General features: G+C 49.4%; 10 protein-coding genes across 10 annotated transcripts; 6 read left to right on the forward strand and 4 right to left on the reverse strand.

Moving 5' to 3' along the window:
- Window positions 1-301: 301 nt before the first annotated feature.
- Window positions 302-1,246, forward strand: UA08_00136 (GTP-binding protein ypt5; the record flags this gene model as incomplete). The annotated part of the gene is made up of 4 exons (XM_020259909.1): window positions 302-371; window positions 445-464; window positions 639-830; window positions 899-1,246. The coding sequence occupies 4 exons, from the start codon at window positions 302-304 to the stop codon at window positions 1,244-1,246; spliced, it is 630 nt and encodes a 209-aa protein (XP_020124692.1).
- An 848-nt stretch (window positions 1,247-2,094) lies between these two features.
- On the forward strand, window positions 2,095-4,124 carry UA08_00137 (MICOS complex subunit MIC60; the record flags this gene model as incomplete). The annotated part of the gene is made up of 3 exons (XM_020259910.1): window positions 2,095-2,139; window positions 2,276-4,018; window positions 4,077-4,124. The coding sequence occupies 3 exons, from the start codon at window positions 2,095-2,097 to the stop codon at window positions 4,122-4,124; spliced, it is 1,836 nt and encodes a 611-aa protein (XP_020124691.1).
- A 606-nt stretch (window positions 4,125-4,730) lies between these two features.
- UA08_00138 (hypothetical protein) lies at window positions 4,731-8,237 on the forward strand (the record flags this gene model as incomplete). Its single annotated transcript, XM_020259911.1, has 1 exon — window positions 4,731-8,237. One exon carries the CDS (start codon window positions 4,731-4,733, stop codon window positions 8,235-8,237), a length of 3,507 nt encoding a protein of 1,168 aa, XP_020124694.1.
- Window positions 8,238-8,658: 421 nt separating this feature from the next.
- UA08_00139 (hypothetical protein) lies at window positions 8,659-10,856 on the reverse strand (the record flags this gene model as incomplete). The annotated part of the gene is made up of 5 exons (XM_020259912.1): window positions 8,659-9,621; window positions 9,689-10,141; window positions 10,196-10,313; window positions 10,568-10,664; window positions 10,748-10,856. 5 exons carry the CDS (start codon window positions 10,854-10,856, stop codon window positions 8,659-8,661), a joined length of 1,740 nt encoding a protein of 579 aa, XP_020124693.1.
- Window positions 10,857-11,451: 595 nt separating this feature from the next.
- On the forward strand, window positions 11,452-12,564 carry UA08_00140 (hypothetical protein; the record flags this gene model as incomplete). Its single annotated transcript, XM_020259914.1, has 1 exon — window positions 11,452-12,564. One exon carries the CDS (start codon window positions 11,452-11,454, stop codon window positions 12,562-12,564), a length of 1,113 nt encoding a protein of 370 aa, XP_020124233.1.
- A 369-nt stretch (window positions 12,565-12,933) lies between these two features.
- On the reverse strand, window positions 12,934-14,369 carry UA08_00141 (Ornithine decarboxylase; the record flags this gene model as incomplete). The annotated part of the gene is made up of 2 exons (XM_020259915.1): window positions 12,934-14,000; window positions 14,057-14,369. The coding sequence occupies 2 exons, from the start codon at window positions 14,367-14,369 to the stop codon at window positions 12,934-12,936; spliced, it is 1,380 nt and encodes a 459-aa protein (XP_020124234.1).
- Window positions 14,370-15,559: 1,190 nt separating this feature from the next.
- UA08_00142 (hypothetical protein) lies at window positions 15,560-16,714 on the reverse strand (the record flags this gene model as incomplete). Its single annotated transcript, XM_020259916.1, has 2 exons — window positions 15,560-16,120; window positions 16,217-16,714. 2 exons carry the CDS (start codon window positions 16,712-16,714, stop codon window positions 15,560-15,562), a joined length of 1,059 nt encoding a protein of 352 aa, XP_020124235.1.
- Window positions 16,715-17,092: 378 nt separating this feature from the next.
- UA08_00143 (hypothetical protein) lies at window positions 17,093-18,443 on the forward strand (the record flags this gene model as incomplete). The annotated part of the gene is made up of 2 exons (XM_020259917.1): window positions 17,093-18,169; window positions 18,225-18,443. 2 exons carry the CDS (start codon window positions 17,093-17,095, stop codon window positions 18,441-18,443), a joined length of 1,296 nt encoding a protein of 431 aa, XP_020124236.1.
- Window positions 18,444-18,884: 441 nt separating this feature from the next.
- UA08_00144 (hypothetical protein) lies at window positions 18,885-19,822 on the forward strand (the record flags this gene model as incomplete). The annotated part of the gene is made up of 3 exons (XM_020259918.1): window positions 18,885-19,536; window positions 19,602-19,701; window positions 19,756-19,822. The coding sequence occupies 3 exons, from the start codon at window positions 18,885-18,887 to the stop codon at window positions 19,820-19,822; spliced, it is 819 nt and encodes a 272-aa protein (XP_020124237.1).
- A 59-nt stretch (window positions 19,823-19,881) lies between these two features.
- UA08_00145 (hypothetical protein) lies at window positions 19,882-20,782 on the reverse strand (the record flags this gene model as incomplete). Its single annotated transcript, XM_020259919.1, has 3 exons — window positions 19,882-20,321; window positions 20,394-20,643; window positions 20,714-20,782. 3 exons carry the CDS (start codon window positions 20,780-20,782, stop codon window positions 19,882-19,884), a joined length of 759 nt encoding a protein of 252 aa, XP_020124238.1.
- Window positions 20,783-20,887: the final 105 nt, after the last annotated feature.

Here is a 20,887-nt window from a genome sequence, read left to right on the forward strand (position 1 = left end):
CCACGCAGCCCGGCGCTGTGATTGGACAGCGGACAGCCGCGCAAGCCCCCTTTGTGGCTAGTGGCCCGTGACCGCGGCCCCTAGCCAATAGCGTCATTGCACAGCCTTTTCTGGTCAGTTGCCTCTCGTCATCCCGCGGCTCCAACAGAAACATAGTCCGTCACTACAACCTCAATCGTCCATCTCACATACCGCATCCACCCTCTCCACGAAACACAGTGTTGTCTCTACCTGCACGTCGAGAAACATCACTGTCTTCTTGTATTGTTACTGCACAAAAGTTGCTTTTCTGTCTGGAGATATGGCTTCGCGCGCACCAGTTGGAGGTCGCCCCGGTGCGAGGTTCGCTCAGTTCAAGCTTGTTCTGCTCGGTTCGTTATCCGCCTACCAGGAGCTATATCAGCCTCCCTCGATGATTGTAGACTAACTTGATGCTGCCTGCAGGAGAATCCGCGGTCGGAAAGGTAAGCCAGCTTGCCATAACAGCTCGGTCTACGGCCATCGAATCGAGTCCCACCGATCATACTAATCGCTGATTTCCCCCCTACAGAGTTCTCTGGTTTTACGATTTGTCAAAGTTAGTATCTACCCACTGTGTTGCTTGTATCGTTAATGCATTAGTGGCCAACATAATCTAGGATCAATTCGATGATTACAGAGAGTCGACAATTGGCGCTGCTTTCCTGACACAGACGATTTCGTTGGATGAGAATACGACGGTAAAGTTCGAAATCTGGGACACAGCTGGCCAAGAACGGTACAAATCTCTGGCACCGATGTATTATAGAAATGCAAACTGTGCCGTCGTCGTTTATGATATCACACAATCGGTATGTTGCCTTGGGAGAATTACTCCCGGCTATTGTATGCTGACCTTACTTCTTCTTCTCAATACTAGTCATCACTCGATAAGGCCAAATCGTGGGTGAAGGAGCTGCAACGTCAAGCGAACGAGAATATCATCATTGCCCTAGCCGGAAATAAGCTGGATTTGGTCACCGAGAACCCGGACAAGCGTGCTATTGCGACAGCTGATGCGGAGGCATATGCCCGAGAAGCTGGATTACTCTTTTTCGAAACATCAGCCAAGACAACCACTAATGTCAAGGAGCTTTTTACCGCCATTGCAAAGAAGTTGCCGCTTGACCAAGCCGGACCACGAAATCTGCGAGCGAGCGCGAGACCTGGTGTTGATCTACGACCCGAAGCTGCTGGCACCCAGGGAGCTAATGGTTGCAGTTGCTAAATTAATAAAGTGCACTTCACAATGGGACCTTTTAACCGGTATATCCCGTTATTAGCCAGCGCTTGCTCGAGAGTGGCAGATATAGCATACGCACTATTATTCTATTCTGCCTCGGTGTGATGGAATTCGACATATATGGAGCCAGACCGGTGCCATAATTGACCATAGATAGAACAAGGCCTACGGGTTATTGCCCTTGATCGGTTGGAAGTTTGGTGCTCCAACATTTCTCCTTTATACTAACTCGCGTATCTCTTTTCTTTTTTCATTGCACATGTGCTCAGCCTCAGTCGCTGCTGGAGAGTTGAGATTTCAGGCCAGCTTTTATTTCGTTTGTTCGAAGGGTAGATCCCTTACCTCGCTGTATTTCATCTGCTTTACCTTGTCTACTGTTAATTCTTTTGAAGGCGTCGTTATACCTGTTGTTGGGTCAGATTTCTTCGGTTGTCAAGCTACTCAAGCTATCTCTTAACTACTTCATACCACATCATTATCCCAGCCTAATCAATGTCTTCGATTGTATGTTGCAGATATTGCTTAGCTCGACGCAATCGCTAAGTATATAGTAGTGCACTGATTCGTAATAATTCACAAGCGCGACATCAATGAGAAAATTGCTACTTTTGTCGAGAATGACACCGGAGGCCATGATTCTCTAAAATTTCTTGGTCGTCGGCACGGCCGGGGTCAAGAACAGGTACCCGCCAGGCCGGCGGAGCCAATGGCAGCCGCTTCGGAGCAGATCGTAAAATGCAACAACATCTCTAGTCGCTCAGTTCCGTCCGCTGCATTTGTTTCTACCACATCCCTTCCACCACCACTCGCTGACACAGGTAGGGCAGCCCGAAATGCTGCGCTACTCCGTATTGTCAAGCCAGACTCGGCTGCTGTCTGTGAGTCGACAGCGCACAGCGACGCAATTGCTTTCGAACCCTCTTGCAAGCAACCGCATCGCCATCGGCCAGGTACCCAAAACTCTCATATGATGGCACATGCATTGACCCCGCTGACTGCTCTTCTTCGCTACAGAGATATTATGCAGACCCAAAAATTGGTCAGCCAACAAGCCCAACGCCAGTTTCGCCCGAATCGCAGTCGGTAATCCCCCCCGAGACTGTTCACTCGGCTGCATCGTCACCAACTGGGCAGACTCAAACATCTCCCCCTTCATCTATACAACCTCCTCAGCCCCCTGTGGAGGACTCTAGCAACTCCCCAATCACTCCTCCTCCGCCTCCAGCGCCCCGGAAAACTGGCCGCTTTAGGCGATTTTTGCTATACCTCATTCTTTCATCAGGTCTGGGCTATGGAGGAGGCGTTTTTCTATCGTTGAAGTCGGACAACTTCCACGACTTCTTCACAGAATATGTTCCGTATGGCGAGCAATCCGTTCTCTACTTTGAGGAACGCGATTTCTACCGCCGTTTCCCCCACGCCACAAGTCACGCCAACCGTCTTCCTCCAGTACACAAAGAAGAATCGCAAAAAATCACCATTCCAAGCAAGAGCGGACTGTCGTGGAAGGTTTCGGATGAATCTAATGACGGTGCTGATTTAACTCAGAAGGGTCGCCACAATAGTGCTGTTGAGTCGTCCAAGGCCAAGGCAAGCCAAGTCTCGAAGCCAAAAGAGGAGCCTACTCAGCCAAAGCCAGCACCCAAGGAAGAACCCAGAACCCCAGCCATTCCTACCACAACCACTCTTGAACTGATCAAGGTTCCGCAGGCTGATGAGCCAGTGGTTCAAGAACTCGTGAGAGTATTCAACGATATAATCACCGTTATCAGCGCTGACGAGGGAGCTACTGGCAAATACTCAGCACCCATCGCCAGAGTCCGCACAGAACTGGAGAGCATCGGAGAAAAGATTGTATCTCTCCGCACCGATGCTCAGAAAGAGGCCAAGGAAGAGGTTGAGAAGGCACACGCGCTCTTTGACGAATCAGCCCAAAAGCTTATGCGTCAAATTGAGGAAGCTCGCGCTGCCGAGGCCGCCCAATTCCGAGAGGAGTTCGAATCTGAACGGGAGAAATTGGCTCGCGCTTATCAGAACAAAATCCAAACAGAACTTGCAAGGGCACAAGAACTGGCGGAGCAACGTCTGAAAAATGAGCTCGTGGAGCAAGCAATTGAATTGAACCGAAGGTTCCTGAATGACGTCAAGGAATTGGTGGAACGAGAACGTGATGGTCGTTTGAGCAAGATCAGCGAGTTGACCGCCAACGTCAATCAGCTTGAAAAGCTCACTTCAGACTGGAGCGATGTTATTGAAAGCAACCTCAAGACCCAGCAACTACAGGTCGCCATAGACTCGGTTCGCACGGTTCTCGAGAGTGCTACTGTCGCTAAACCTTTTGTTCGCGAACTCGTTGCTGTAAAGGAGCTTGCTGGTGATGATGCGGTTGTGGCCGCGGCCATTGCTTCTATCAACCCTACTGCCTACCAACGCGGTATTCCTACGACATCCCAGATTATTGACCGCTTCCGTCGTGTTGCCGGCGAGGTTCGCAAAGCCAGTCTCCTGCCCGAGGATGCCGGCATTGCCAGCCATGCTGCCAGCTTCGTCTTGAGCAAGGTCATGTTCAAACGCGACGGTTCAGCGGACGGCGATGATGTGGAGAGCGTTCTGGTGCGGACCGAAAGCTTGTTGGAGGAAGGTAACATTGATGGTGCAGCCCGTGAAATGAATACGCTTCAAGGCTGGGCCAAGATCCTGAGCAAGGACTGGCTTGCAGATGTGAGGCGCGTGCTTGAAGTAAAGCAGGCTCTGGAGGTGAGTTTACATCTGCAGCACCTTATCCCAAGTGAAAATCTATTCTAACAAATAACAGGTGATGGAGACAGAGGCTCGCCTGCAATGCCTCAGAGTCGAGTCCTGATTGCTAATTGTGCCTCGTTTTTCTGTGATATACAAATGTAAAACATAAACTAGACTCAATATGATCTATTTCTTTTGTTTGACAAGGCGTTCTTACTATATAGCCTCAAGACAATAGACGCCCATCCTTTTGAAAAATAGTCATGTACTCCATAAGAACGAGAGGAATCTGCTGTCAAGTACTATACGTAGAGAGATGCACCGCAGATCACTGTTTGCAGTGTTTGTTTGGGCTCCGCAGTGCGGTCATTGTCCTTTGTCAGTCAACTGCCTGGAAGCACGAAAGGAACGACTGATTGTGGCCTACAACCCTTCTCGGAGAACTGCACACTCGTTAGTGGCACCCTGTACGAATCAGCTCGGATTGCGCATCTCATACCTCCACGCGAAACACATTGTCACCTACAATCCCACCGGAAAACAACTGTTGAGCTTGGCACCTGTGGGTCATTTGCATCAAATGAAACACCGAGATGGCTTGAAGATGGATGTCCTTCCTCATCAGGTCAGAACCTATATAAATTAAAAGGAAAAAAAAATCCTCCGCATTGCACCAGATCGAGTGCATGGGCACATCCTCTTGTGACGAAAAAGGGGTTATATACAAATGGAAAGCAGCTCTGGGACAAACGCAGAACTGGAGGGTAGCACACTTGGCCGCAAGTCCAGGGATGACAGTCAACCGAACCTAAGGGCGAGCAGAAATCAGACATCTGGAGGCTTTCTGCTTGACTCGGCCTATTCCAGGAACTCGCGACATGCACATGCAGGGTCTGCTAGTCAATACACGCAGCGAACGCAGGGTACGAATAGCGAAAAGCGCCGTCACGCCGATGATGAACTTATCGTCCCTAAGAAGAGATCCCCATCGTATCGCGGGACACACGAACGAAGTAGGTCATTGAGGGCGTCCCCCTTGGCTGCAGTGACAAATATATCCGCGTCCGAAGGTCACGATTCGTGTCAGAATGAGTACGCAACTTCACGACACGCCTCCTCTCGCAATTCGTATTCTTCGAACGTCGGTTTAGATACGGATCCGGTACAAATCGTCAACCTCGCGTTGAATCTGAGCGAATCGAGGAGGAGAACTACTGTTGGGCGCACACCGTCCAGCCCTTTGCCAGGCATTCCCCGAAATCCTTCCAACAACCAGGTGCTATTCTCAACTTCCGACAATGCTCATAGGCCGCTGGCGGGAAACAAGGTTCAGCGACATTCCAGCTTATATATGCAAGACAATAGACACGCTCGCAATACACGGCCTCTTACACCACCGCTTGCACACGAGCCGTCAGCGAATACCCATGGCGCCGCCGCTGGGATTGGGCCGATTCTCGATTTAAAAGACGTGGAAATGGCATGTTCACAAGCTACTTTGGTTAGGATACAAAAAGCAAAACAACACTTCGAGCTGTTTTCCAAATATTTAGAATTGTTGTCTTATTTGCCTCCACTTAAAAACCAAGCTTACTCTGGTGCACGGCCAGCTGCTGGTAGGGCTTATAATCCTCTTCAAGCTATTCGAAACCGGAAAACTCGTCTGAGGGAGAAAAATGTTATCAACCTTGAATCAGAAGGCTGGCAGGACGTGTCGAGAGTTGGCAATTGGCTCGGATCAGTGGAAGCAACGCACGAGAAAGATAGCGAAGATCCATATGAATGTTTAGCACTGCCGCCTTATCCAAACAGTCATCATGATGATAGAATGATTGAACAGCAGGAGTTGTGGCATACAAGAGCAACGTCACCTTCATCAAGTGCGCGAGGGACGAATCGGTCCGGAACCAAGATTCAAAGACCACGCCTGGAGTGGGCCATTTCACCGGCGGAGCTTCTTGCGGACGCTGTCTGGCTTGAATATGGCTCTAATAAGGCCAAGGCGGTAGATAGAGATGGCGAAAAGCTATATCCAGATCCTACAAAGCTCAAGCTTGCCCTGCCAGTCTCATACGCGGGCCATCCCGACTCGGCTTATCAGAATAGGCATGCACTAGCAAAGGAGCCCACCACTCCCTCGGCTTTCAATAAGACTGCACGGGAGACTATTTCTGTCCATGGATACCAGTGGCCGAAATCCCACAGCGCACAGTCTATGTCGAACGAAGCTACTGGTATTTTTGCTCCTAAGTGGACACGGTCAAATAGTCTATCAGATGACTCAAGCAGTGATGATATTATTTCGCGAGGAAGATCCCGGCGTGCAAATAGAAGGAAGAAAATAAAATCAGAAGCTGCTATGCAGGCCGAGAAACTGCATAGAGTATTGAAAGCACATTCTGACTCGTCAAATACAAAGTCGAGGCATTCAAACTCATTGTCGCATCCGTCATCGGCCAAGACCGGTAAATTTGCAGACAAAACCAGTTTGTTGATCTCTCCTGGAGGAAGTGTTACAGGCAAGGAAGATCGTCGGATGTCTGGGGATGAAATGGATAGTACTGCGCCGAACTCGCCAATGCAGGGGACTATGTTTCCAAGCATTACTGCTAATTTATCTCCACCTTCGAGTCGATCACCGTCCCCTCGGAAGAAGTTGCCCCGTGTCATTGAGTCCCTGCAAGAAAGGACTAGATACCGTCGACACAGCCATGTAGAACAAGGAGAAAGATTAGACGAAAGTCCGTCGGAATCTTCTCAGGCACGCAACAGGACAGCAGCGGATTCTATTCCAAAAGAAAACGAGAGCCCCAAGTTCCTTGAGCCAAGCCCTATTCCTGAACCATCTTACAGCCAGGAGGATATGTCACTCGATGATATTCGAAGATCGGATGTCCCCAAGCCGTATACGAGCCATGAGTCAAGGCTCAAAGGTTTCTTGAAAAACAGTCGAATCGCAGAAATTGTGGGAAGCGAAGTGTCTAAAGTCGGAGACTTAATACGCCGTAAAGAAGGGGGTGGTCATTCCAGATATTCATCCTACGCGTCGAGCACCGTATCCGACGATGGCCAATCAGACGAAGAAGGAAGCGACGGCGATGAATCGATTCCCAGCAAGCAAGCCTCACTTCGCAGAGGAAGCACGTTCTCCGATGATGAATGGGGATTTCCATGGCGCAAGTCAAGTGGCCGGGCGCCCGCAAAGTCATTTTCAAACAATATACCACCAATCGGGCCTACCGATAACCAGAACGAATTGGCAGAGTCAGATAGTTTGCAGCAGCAACGATCGGATGCCAGCCGGGTTAGCGACGTGCATTTTGTGCCGGCTCACCCAAGGCTTGCGCCGAAATTAGCCTCATCCATCGACACCACACCGTATAGCGAACGGCGTGATAGCTACGGATTTAGAGCTTCTTCGAGGGATCAGAGTCCAGAAGGCAGACCGAAGCTGCAAGCCGTTGGCAATGAAATCTCTACCCCATCGATCAGGATACCTGGACCGCCAGTCACAGGATTGGCAAACGCAGAAGCATCAAGGACGAAGCGGCCTACACTATCAACAGGAAGCCACGGGTGGACACTCTCTGATCGCAGTATCCCGACCGTAGACGACCCAAACATTGTCGAGAAGCGTGAAGTACTACGATACAAAGCCTTCCTACTATCATCCGGTATCAAAGCGAGTGCGCTCGTTCATCGATTCGAAGAACCTCGCAACCACACCCCTCCACAGTTCCTCCTACAAAGCTTAGCCGACAAGGATAAACCCTTGATAATCCCCCGTCTATCCCGCATCGACGAATTCAACTACGCCGCACGCAACCTCCTCGAAAGACTCGAAACCACCAAAACCAACCTCAACAAAACCATGTACCGCTTCTCCAAATCAACTCTCCTCCCACTAGAACGCGAACTAGACATCCTTGAAGACCTGATCAACAACTCCCTCACCCCGCGCGTCCGCACCGCCGCCCGCGAAGCAGAATCGCTAAGCACACAGCTAAACACCACCAGCACGCTGGCAATCAAGCAACTCAGCGACACGCTTGACAAGGGCCTTCGGAAACGAAATCGTCGACTCCGCTCTATTCGACGTATTGGCTTTATGCTGCTAGAGTGGGTGCTTGTAGGTGGTATGTGGTGGGTATGGTTGATTGTTATGGTGTTCAAAGTCATTCGGGGTATTGGTATGGGTGTGGTGAAGAGTATACGATGGGTTTTGTGGGTTTAGCTTTTTCCTTTTTTTTTTTTTAATTTCGTTTTCTCCCTTTCATCTTTTCATATACCCACTTTAATTTTATCGCGAAGTTATTATTACTTATCAAGCATGTATATGTACATGGTTATGCTTTGTCTTTCTTTGTGTTCTATCAGCGCGTTTCATCTTTCAAATATACCCACCAACAGCTATATAGCAAGCGTCCAGTTCATTTGCCGTGTTCCTAGCTATCTTCTTTATTTAATCACTATGTCAATGTCAAACAATACAATAACCACGGTATGGCCGGGCAGGATGATATCCAATTCTCAAGTACTTAGCTAAGCTTTAATAATCAATACAGCTCATATTTAGCATACATCATTAGACATTTAATACACAGTAGGTATAGTAGCTATACAAGCAGGTCAACTTATCAATAATACAGTGGTCTTCAAATGGATTCCTCCTCTGCACAGTGGCACTTGCTCGATCGAAAGAAGTTTCGAATACTTTTGCGCTTTTGCATCTTTCTCTTAGTAGTGTCTACTGGTGAAGGATCTTGTCCTCCTTCTCCGGACAATTCGTAGTGCTTGTGATCTTGCTTCTCCGTGGGAATATCACTGACTTGTCCTTCTTCTTCTCCAGGAGTCTCTCTTTTGCTTGTGCTTTCTTCTTTGAATACCAGTCTTCCCAGGAGTCGTTTTAGCGTGGCGTAACTATTGCGCGTCTTGATGGGTGGCTCGAAGGATACGTATTCCGTGAAATGCGGTAGTTTGACAGGCGCTTTACAGAGTTCGTACACCATTTTAGGCAAGGTAGGCATTTGGTCGGCAGGTCCGTTAAGGATTTTGCGACTTGCCTCTAGACTCTCCTTGCGCTCTGGGGGCTGGATGCGGTTTCCTCCAGATGGATAAAACGTTGAAAAGGGGAATCTCTTTTTGTAAGTTGCACAACGTCGATTGAAAGGGCCATAGTTGGCAGCCAATGTCACTGCACAGAGGGGCAGGAACTTGAAGTTATCGGAATTCTGTAGGGCAGTAGCACCTTGCACTGAGGCAATAGAATTGGATAACCTGTGCCGTGCACAGAGAGCCCACATGTCCGCGAACATGAGACAAACAACAAATACTTCTCCGGCACGCAGCTCGAATTCATCGGGGGCAATGAGCTGTTGCGGCAAATCCACGAAAGATGGAGGAATGCTGATAACCAGCGAGCCCTCCTCAATAGCCCATCTCTCTTCTCGTGTGCAGCGGATGTCTCGAAAGTATTTCAGGCACATGGAGCTCTGAGCGGCGTTCTGAACCACTGATCGGGTTTGCTGTAGGCTCTCCATAGAAGCGGTCAAATCTTCCCCTGGAACAAGAGGACTAAGAGTAGGCTCGCGTGAAGGCCGGCGTGTAAGAGTATTAGACTGTATGAGTTAGTGGAAAACCCACAGCCTCACCTTAGACTATAAATTGGGGATTGATTCAACTCACAAAAACGGCAGGCTCGAGAGAATCCAAGTGCCTCGGTCCCCCATTCTCGTCCAAAACCTGAACGGAATTGACAATCAAAGGCTCTTGGACCCAGGTTGCATTGGGTAACTGCATTTTCCAGTCTGTCCCATATAGGCCACCGGTATCCAACTCTGAATGACTGTCGAGAATTGACCGGGGTACTTTGATAGCCTGGTTACTCGGTAGTCTGCCGCACCACCTGGACGAGGCAGAGCAAAACTGGCATTGTTCGCAATACGCGGCGTCTGCATTCTTCTGGAGTTGAAAATATGAATAAGGCGAGTCACCGGACATGTGGCGGTCGCGATGGGAGCTCAGGACAGGAGGGCGATAGAAATATTCAGCCTGTCTGCCAAAGACTGTGGACTCGTTTGGGTCCGTTTCCTCGCGATTCGCAGCGTCACAGTGACAGTCTATGCGCGAACAGACGAACTAGTGGATTGGGGTGTTAGGTATTCATTCTGTCTTTAAAAGGGCAATGCTTACGTCGTTCTCGGTGTACTTGCTAGAGGATATGGAGGTGCCGAAACTGTGACGCCGGGCTTCCAAGGGGAGGTACACATTGGCGACATGGTTTGGAAGCATGGCAGATATCTTATATTCACTGAATTGTGTGTGTATGTGCGTATACAAAATATGTAGAAAGGCCGGTAATGCTTCGCAAAGAATTGTGTAGTGGTCTAAGAAGCGTCCAGCGTTCGGAGCCGACGCGGAGAGCCCAAATGCACTCAAGGAAGGAGCAGATGGTCTCTCGTCACAGGAAACTCTTATATACAGCGTGAAGAGAAGCATACAAATCATTTTCCGGTCGTCGTACTCTGAAGCCCCTGAAAACTCCGGTTCTTGTGCCTGAGAAACTCCTCGATCTTCTCATCACCGGCATTGTACACAGCTTCGTGATCTACCTGGTTGCTGGTTTCAGCATTCATGGTTTTTGCTTCCACGAATGCGGTGGCTGCTTGGACAGACAGTCGCCTCAGCTTCTTCTTCTTCTTGTTCTTCTTCTTCTTCTTCGCATGTGTGTAGGTGTGCACCAACCTTTCTGCACCGTTGCACTGGCATTGGCGCTGAGAACATTGACGGGATTGTTGCTTGGGCTGGTGGAGGCAGTAGCGGATTGAGGCTGGAAGTCTCTTGTCTGGGTCATTGTATCGGTTGATTGAATTGGTGACTGTGAGTGTGTACGCGTATTTTCCGTGGGTGACAGAGGAGAATTGGAGGAATTGCCAGACAAATTGCACTGCTTTGCACTAGCACATTCTATGACGTCGTTGGATGACGAGGGGAGACATTATATATGTAATACATTCTGTATAGCCTCGGAATATGGCCTCGTTTCCAGCTGCCTCATATTGAGCAACAACCTCAAGACCAATGCCATAGCATGACAATACCGATGCTCTTGCGGCAGGAGTTGAGACTGTAGACGGTCTGAGAGCCTGAGAGGGGAGGGGGATAAGGCGGAGATAAAAGCCCAATTCGATCACCGAACTTTTTTTCACCCCGCAATATTCCTTCATCTTCGCCTTCAACAACCTCACACTGCATATAGACATGGGCTGATTGGAGTCAATCTTCGTACTTGCTGTCTGTATTTGCTTATTTGCTTGAAATATCCATTCATTCATTATCCAACTGCGTGGAGTCCTCGTTCCTGCAACCTGCATCTCGCCGATAATAGATCAATCTACGCGCAGAATACAGACAAATCAACAGACAGAGAAAGAAAGAAAGAAAGAAAAATGACCATCCCAGACCCCATCCCAATCACCATATTGACCGGCTTCCTCGGCTCCGGCAAAACCACCTTACTGCTGAACCTAATCCCCCAACTCCCAGCATCCTACCGCCTAGCGCTCCTCAAAAACGAATTCGGCGACGTCGCCATCGACTCGCAACTAGCCTCGGAGCAATCCATATCGGGCGTCCGCGAGCTCCTCAACGGCTGCATCTGCTGCAACCTCGTCGGCCAGCTCGGCGATGCACTCACGCAACTCCGCGACCAAGTCCGGCCGGACAGAATCATCATCGAGACGAGCGGGAGCGCGTTCCCGGCCACACTGGCCATGGAAGTCAACCGGCTCAGCAGCAGTATTACAGAAGGCGGAAGCTTCGTGTTAGATGGAGTCATTAGCGTGATTGACGTCGAGAACTGGGAGGGATACGAGGATACCAGCTACACGGCCAAGATGCAGGCGCGGTATACGGATTTGGTGATCTTTAACAAGTGCGAGTTGGTCTCGGAGCAGAGGTTTGATATCTGTTTGGACCGGCTGGGGGATTTGGAACTGGATCCGCCGACGCCGTGGGTTAAGTCGGATAGGGGCAGGGTTGATAAGGATGTGTTGTTGGGTATTGATGGTGCTTTGTTGGCTAAGCAGGGTGCATCACTATCGAGCCATGAGCATGGCCATACCCATGAAAGCCACCAATCTGAAGTCGAGGTTCTCTCAGTAACATTGAAACGGCCCGAAAACAACTCCTCCTCATTCATCGACCTCGCCAAATTCAACCATCTTCTCAAGACCTCATCAAAGGAAGAAGTCTACCGCATCAAAGGCACAATCCGCACCTCCCCCGACCAGAAACCGCTCGACTCAGATCCGACGTTTTCTTCTTCTTCCAACAATAATAACACGAGCACGGACACATATATCCTGAATTGGGCTTTTGGTCGTTGGACTTTTACGCCTATTTCTTCTTCATTGTCAAATAATGCTGACGTTGATCTTGCTCGGTTGACTTTTATCCTGGCTCGGTATGAGTCTGGGAAATGGAAGAAGAAGCTTGAAACGGGCAGTTTTGTTGCTGCCGACGACTCGAGCGGTGAACTAAACGTGGAGAAGCTGCTCTAAGCCATAGATAGGTATTCATAGTATAGACTGGTGTGAATATAGATTACATGTCAACTACTAGTAGATAAATGCGCTGAAACTAACATCAATTTCTAGGGCTGACTGTTTCAGCTGTTTTATGTAAACGCTGCGGCAAACTATTATATGAACAAGAAAAGAATAAGTATCAAACAAGCACTTTTATAGACGGGTTTGAGGCCAGTCAGAGTATCCTCCAACGTAACACAACCCTACGTCGTACGTACCACACTACTCTATTTCCAAGACGAAAGAGAAAAAAAAGCCAAAAGAGAACCAAATCAAAAGCTCGCGAAAAAAAAAAAAAAAAAAAAAAACAAAAACAAAAACCAGACAGAAAAGGGGGGAAAATTAATAATCAAGCAATGCAGACGCTCCGTTCTCACTCGAAATATAAATGACATCGTGATTGTCCGGGAACCCGTTGAATCGAGTGGCGCTGCAACGTGTGTACGCGCCCATGTTCTCGAAATACAACCAATCACCAACGTCAACCAAGCCTGGCAGCACGATCCGCTCGCTGATAACATCGATGCCGTCACAGGTTGGCCCCCAGATGCTGTATTCAATGCCTGCACCAGGGGAGCTAGAAACAGACGAATTGGGTGTAGAAGCCCCGGTTCCATTGGCAGAAGTCAGAATCTGAGCGACCGGATGCTGGTGGTCGAAGATGATGTTGGAGAAGTTGCCATAAACACCATCATTGAGATATATCATATAGCTACTCTGGGACGAAACTTGCGGATCGTACACATCGCGGCGAGCTATGACATTAGCTGCAAGCGTGAAGGCGCCAGCGACGTAGTAGCGGCCTGGTTCGGCGATGATGCGGATGTTTGCTGGGAACAGATCGTCGACTGCCTTGCTCAGGATACTGGCAAATTTCTCGAACGTGTCGTCACAAAATCCACCACCTACATCCAGGGTATGGAGTTCATAGCCAACCTCGGAGGCTTGTTCGAATACCCAACGGGCATCTTGCGCAGCTTTGAGAAACGCGGCTGGGTCTTCCGCTCCGGATCCTACGTGAAAGCTGACACCTACAACCTTGAGCTCGAGCTGCTTGGCCAAATCCAACAAAGGGCGTGCAGTGTCGAGCGAGGCCCCAAATTTCATGCTCAGTCGGCACAGACTGGTGGAATCATCGGTCAAGATACGCAGATAAAGTTCGGCTCCAGGAAAATCAGCCTTGATCTTGTAAAGTTCATCGGCGTTGTCAAAGGTCATTTGCTTGACACCCTTCTGGGCGGCATAGCGAATGTAAGACCTGGTTTTGCATGGCTGAGCGTAAATGATACGGCTAGGATCGACTCCAGTCTTTAGAGCCAAATCAATTTCAGTCTTGGAAGCACAGTCGAAGCCATTGCCCAACTCGGCCATGAGCCGAAGAACCTCTGGATCAGGGTTGCACTTGACGGCTAGATACTACGTCAGTCTTTACGTATAAACGCCCCAAGAGGCTATGGCCACATACCATAAAAAGGCTTGACACGGCTCAAGTTCAGTTTCCAGCGCATATGCTGGCGGTAAATCTCGCCCATATCTGCGACATAGAAAGCATCTTCTTCTCCAGGCTCGCAGCCTGACATGTCAACCTGGGCGACACGTCTCTTGAGCTCGTCAAGAATCAAGTCCTTGGGGTATGGATGACCGCGTACGGTCAATGCATCGTTCACTCCATGGTCGATATCCAAATGGGTTAGTAAAGTTGGATCTTTACTATGAATATGATGTTTGTTAAAAATGTAGACATCATCAGGATTCAGGACCGAAGGTGCCATAACCATGCAGGCAAATTGATAACAAGTTGTGCTTTAAAATGGATGTTAGGGAGGGCGAAAAGATTCGCAGCTGGAACTGAATGGGCTAAGCCTCCTCGACTCTTCCCCCAGGAGAGGAAGAACCGTCAGAGTGACCCTATGCGGCAGCTCAAAGAAACGGGGAAATCCGTCAATTGGCGACTGCAGAGACAAAGACGCGCAGAGAGAAGAATATATAAGCACGTTAACGCTCAGCAGGAGGTGGGATGTTGTTGAGAGTCTGTCGAAGTCGGAAAAGCGCGACAATTTGGAAGAACAGAGAATTTGTGGCGGAAGCCGTGGTGAGACGTCTTTTGGGCGAGGAGGATGATATCCAAAGACGAAATCAACAACAATGAGAAGCGTCCTGAAGAAAGACCAGATGTCAGAATGAGAGATCAGATTTCTGAGTATCCTGCCGGTGGTGGACCGAGGTTGTGTGGACGAAAATAAATCAAAACGGGGGAGATAGTGTGTGTGTTCTTTTAGGGCACGGCCGTTTTCTTGACGAGGGCGGGAAGAACGTCAAGCGGCCTTTTTTCGCAAAGAGGACAGGAGGGACGACCCGGTTCAGATCGATGGCTTGTATACGTACTATTATTGGAAATCGCTGGGAGGAGGATGAAGAGGCGAGGGGAACGGAAAAAGGAAGAGGAAAAAAAGTGCGCTGGCAGGCAAAGAAAGACGTTGCGGTGCGGGGAGGAAAACAAATTTGCAGCTGCCGGCGGGAAGGAGGGCCTTTCCTTTCCCGGTGGGCCACAACTGCTTGCTCCCTTCAGGCGTTGCCAACGCTGTTGACGGCTGCTAACTACCTACAAATCTGCTGCTTGCTGCCTGCTTCTCCTGGCATGACGCATGGCTCGGTTTACGAGCGATTAATAGACGGAAAATCCTGCTGTGGCTACGCCGACGCTTGGTATCGGGGGCCCACCGTGACTGAAATGTAAATTAGTTACATCACTGTTCAGCTGTATCTAATATTTACTAGTTAGTTATATGCTGCTATGTAGGTTATAAACTTATAACGCTGCAGAATTGCGTGCATATGCAGTGCTGCACTCGCTGCCTGAGGCCGCCGGAGAGTCTGGCCTGGCCTATGACGCAACGCGGCAGCCAATCGGAGAATAATTGACCCGCTGCTATACTTCCCGTGCAAAACAATCCATGGATAGTCTGCTTCACGCCCGTACAAAGGCGTACATCTCGATCGAATCCTGCTCTGAGTATGCCGCCGGAAGCGCGTGGGCTGACTCTTCCATTATAGTAAACCCAGCGCGTCGCATTAGTTCGAAAAACACTGCCTCGCTTTCGTGCCGTTGTTTGAGAGAGACCAGAACAACAGCCTGAGGCGATGCTTGCACCAACCGGGTCAGTACTCGTACTAGCGAGGGAAGGCTGTCGGCGTTGTAGGTACAGTCGGATACCAGGATCAAGTCCATTGGTGGCCTCGGCATATTATCCCCATCGCGCTCGTCTTCCCAGTCAAGTTGCTTGAAATCACATGTTGATCCAGCCGCCGACCGGGTAAGCTGGAGATTACAAGCCATTATATCCTGCACTTCTGGGAGGTCTGTGAGCGTGATTGAGCACCGGGGCAGCATCTGCGCGAGAGCAATGCCAACAATCCCGCAGCCAGAGCCCAGCTCAATGGCCTGAATAGATTGGTTACTGTTGCTCTTGCGTTCCAGATGCGATCGAAGTTGCCGCATGCTGCAATTACCGGAACTGCCGATCGCATTCTGCAGACACATAATAGCAGCAATAGCAGCGTCCCTGCAGGGAGAAAAGAAAAGGAGTCAGTGATGAATGCATTATTGTATTATCCTTTGGTGAACTTGCCATATATGTCGCGCAATATTGTTGCCCGTCTCCTCCCATATTCTAAGCTGGATCTTATTTTGCAGCATAAATCGTCTTTCTATCAGCTTTTCCGCCGGGGTATTCTGAGAGACTCCAAAAGGCGCGCTCCATCCGGAAATCACCAACGGCACTCGTGTTGGATCGCACAGATCGGTATCTAAATTCACCGTAGAGGTGCTTTTCGTTCCAATTGCTAGAATGACTCTGGAAACTTTTGAGGCGAGTCGCACTGGGCCGATGGAAATCGCTAGCTCTCGTCTGCCCGCCTCCCATTTGTAAGAAAATTCCTGTAGAACCGAGTTCGCGCTCTCCATGGTGCCAGCATCGATCAATTGTGCTTGCAATACGACATCCTCTGCGAGAAATGCATCTCCAAGATCAGTAGTGACGGAGATCAAAGCTGAGACTGACACAAGACCAGGTTTGACAGCCTGTGTTCGAGGTGTCTTCAGAAAGCGAATGTAGTACACCATTATGCCAGCCTATAGATGCATCACAGTTAATGGGTTTGCTGGGTTATCCGCATAAATTGTCCATTCGTCGTCACATTTTCCCAGCTGTATGGAATTTTCATGGTCGAAGGAATGTGACGGCTGCCGGTGATTGGTGCATTCGGCCTTATCTCACGTGCCGCCGCCTTCAGACGGTGCCGTCATGCATGCTATCACGATCCATGCTCAATGCCCATGTTGACATTCACTCCCACCCATGGACAGCGAGGGCGACAGACTCGGACTTCTCTCTACTGATTCTATGTTGAGCGCCAACGAAACGAGGTAGATTGTGCCCGAGGGGCATCGACCGCCGTTGCCATCTATTATTACAGTGAGATAACACACCTCAGAGCAAAGATGATGCGCACATCCGACCCTCGAATCCGCCAAACCCTGAATAATATTTCTCACAATCTCGAATCAGCAAACGAGAGCGCCCAAGAAGGCTTCTACAGATTCAGCCAACAATATCTAGCGCCGTGCTTCGCTTCCATCGGGAACTGTCTGGCAGAATGTACAGCTCCGTGTTTACCGAATCGCGAAACCCAAGCGCGGCGTCGCAGGCGAGGTCGCGCTGAACTCAACTTTGACTTCTACGACGATTGGGATAATGAGAGCGCTAATGACGGCATTCTGGGCTGGGGTAATGACGAATTAGACCGGCTGCTGGCAGGCAGTGGGAGCGTACGAGGCGGAGCCCAGCAACCCCGACGTCAGCGGAAAATGAGCTATGGCGCTGCTCGTACGAGACGGAAAAGTTCTATTCTCCCGGACCGCACAGATGACCCTACGGTGATCCCGAAATCTTCGCTTATCGGATTCTTGGAACGTCTTCCATGGCAATTCGGTCCGCGAGGGGTTAAATATCGTCCCTCGGCAGCTGATTTGCAGGAAAGGCCTGGGCGATTACCACATGACGATGATTATCCTCACCAAGAAGGCACCGAGGCTCAGCCGCTAATTGAAGAAGATGAAGAGGAGGAGGACGCGGGGCAACGGGCTATTGATGGAGGACCGAGCAGAGATTCAATAAACAAGGGAAAGAAAAACTACCGCGGTCGTAGCACGACACAGTCATCACAGGATACGAGCAATTCTCTAAGTTCTAGGGGAGATCTTATTTTCGACGACGAGGACGAAGATGCGGTTCCTTTGGATGACGAGTTCGCTGTTACATTGGCGCGTCGAAATACGGGACTTACTTCAGACGAACATTTTGCTGGAATCGCAGGCCGATCGAGGCGAACAACGTCCGCCCAGTCAATCAGGAGCGCGAAGAGCAGGGTTGAAGCTGCACGTAGCGCTGAGATTGCGTCCATGGCCGAGTTGTCCAAGGAGGAACGGGAAGCGGAAGTGGAAGAAGAGCTAGAAGTTGTGCGCAGGCGCAGTGCAGCTCAACAGCTGGCCATCAGCCAGGGATTGGTTCAGGATCAGGTAGGATCGTAATTTCACAATGACCCGTGGGAAGACAGCGCTAAACAATACATAGACGTCCCAGGTTACTCCAGCGCCAGACTTTCCCAGCGCGCCGGAGATGCACCGGAGCCAACCATCTTCTATACAAAATGATGATAAACCAACAGAACCCTTTCCTTCTTATCCGATGACACCAACGTCGCAGAGATCTACTACTCCGCTTTCCGTCAAGGACCAGGAGGTCGAACTCGATGCAGAGGCTGACGATGAAAATAAAGACCACACAAACTAATGATAATTCATTTGAGAATTTTATATGGGGACGATTCTGGGTCCTCCAATGGTTGATAACGTTTCATAAACCTACGTTCTGAATTCATTCAGAATCGTATTCCTGAAAATAGTCATGGTCATTGTACCAACGACTGATAGATTCAAGCTCTGTTAGGGCCCGACACTTGATCATGGGCTTGTTCATGTACAGTATTTATGATTTGACGAGCCATGGCACAATGATATGAGACTACGCATGATTCCTGCGTGTGAAGAACTGTTGTGGTGTACACTCCTGTTGGAGGCTGACGTGATTGGTTATGGCCCCCATACGTCATTGCCTTTATATAAACCTCATCGGCATCCCACTTGCCAACAAAACATCCTTCAACACTCTTCCATTTTAAAGTCCATTGATTATCGAGTAGACTGCGGAGCTACTGTTGAACGCCAACAAGCAATGTCTCGAAACGTTCTCATTATCGGCGCAACACGCGGCCTGGGTGCCTCGCTGGCCACACACTACGCATCTTTGCCAACAACATCCACCGTATACGCAACAACACGCTCCAGTCGCTTCCCCTCTTCTTCAAATAGCAATAATAACGGAAACAGCAGCGCGCCCAATCATGACAAAATCCGCTGGCTCGTAAACATCGACATCTCCCAACCCGACATTGGCGATACACTGGTCACCCAACTCGTCCCGGACAAAGTCTCTCTCGACACCGTGATCGTATCCGCTGGCTACTTTGGTTTTGAGTCCTTTGATCAGCCGGATTGGGAAAAGCAAATTCGCATGTATACCACATCGGCTGTAGGGCCCGTGTTTGCCGTTCAAGCGCTCGTTAAAGCATCGTTGGTTGGCAGCAGCGGTAGCAAGATTATATTGGTCTCGTCTGAAAGCGGCAGTATCGCATTGCGCCATGAGAAAGAAGGCGGAGGTAACTATGGGCATCATGCGAGTAAAGCGGCGCTGAATATGGTCGGGAAATTGCTTTCGTTGGATTTGAAGGATAAGGGTATTGCCGTAGGGCTGGTGCATCCGGGATTCATGAGGACGGAAATGACGCGTAGTGTTGGGTTTGATAAGTACTGGGATGATGGTGGTGGTGAGTTTATTTGTCCTCTATGTTTTATATTGACATGTGATATGATATTAACGGAGCTTTTACAGCTGTCACGCCGGACGACGCAGCGAAGTCATTGGTAGATTTCATCGAGAAGGACTTTGATATAACCAAGACGGGCACATACTGGGCTCCGAGGGGACCAAGGTAATCTCCTTCTCTTCTCCCCTTTCTTTTGTGTTAAAACTAACATATTCTCAGGGATATTGGGACCGCTGAACCTGTACTCGGGAAAGGCCTCCCTACTCCATTGCAGTTACCATGGTAAACAAGTAGGGCAGAAGAACATTTATCATATTATACTCGATGAATACAATGTCATATCAATCAGTAATCATCTCTCAAACACAACAACTCCCTCTCAACCCCATTTGCACCACAGCTAACAAACCGCCACCAACTCCGTCTCCACCAGCCCAGCACATTAATCATATACCACTTCATAGCAGCCGGCAACTCCGGAAAACTCTCCCATTTCCCGTTCTCGAACGTAGTGTCCAGATTGTACCACAGAACAGGCAGGATGTCCGTCGTCGAATATCGCTGCAGACTGTGCTGTGTGGTGTGGTCGCCGAGCGCCTTCATGTCGAAGTCGTACCGTGAAAGAGATGCAAGCCTCGCCGGTTCGTGGGTGAGATGACTATGGAATGCAGGCGCAAAGCAGTCGAGGATCATGATGAGGTTGGAGCCGTTGAAGTCAGATGCCGGTGAGGTGAGGGAGGTTTCCAGGTAAGCTTTTATATCGGCTAGGCCATGGTGAAAGGAGGCTTTTAAAACCAGTTAGGCTAGATATACGTAGGTGTATGAAAGGGGTGAAAGAAAAAAAAAAAAAAACGCACCATGCTCCTGCACATCCTCGTCCATTATACCCTGGACTCCGGTTTCCTTCTCAGTGCCAGGAAACAAGACATGCTCCTCGCTGTCATGATGGCCTACCACGAACTCGTTCCATGCTTGACAGTAATGCAGGAAATCATGCACATCAGCTTGCTTCACTTTGGGTGCTTGGAGGTATATGCTATTATAGCCACGGATTATGATGTTGTGGACGAGTGCCATGTGTGATGCGAATTCGGTGAATTGGTCGGTCTGTTGATCGTGTTGTACATCAGTGTTCCCTCCTCTCTCTTTTGGTTAAGCAGAAAAAGTGGCCGATTACTCCACCGGTCTGTCCACCTGGAGTCGGAATAAGACTCAGAGGACCAAGGTTCGGCGAAGTCTTTGCCATTTTGCTAGAGAAAAAAAAAAGAAAGGAAAGAAAGAAAGATGCTTGGTAACTGGGTACTCAACAATGGAATGGTTGACACGGGAATGTAGAGAAGTAGGATTCATG

Source organism: Talaromyces atroroseus, assembly GCF_001907595.1.
Source record: "Talaromyces atroroseus strain IBT 11181 chromosome Unknown scaffold_0, whole genome shotgun sequence".
NCBI classification, from domain to species: domain Eukaryota; kingdom Fungi; phylum Ascomycota; class Eurotiomycetes; order Eurotiales; family Trichocomaceae; genus Talaromyces; species Talaromyces atroroseus.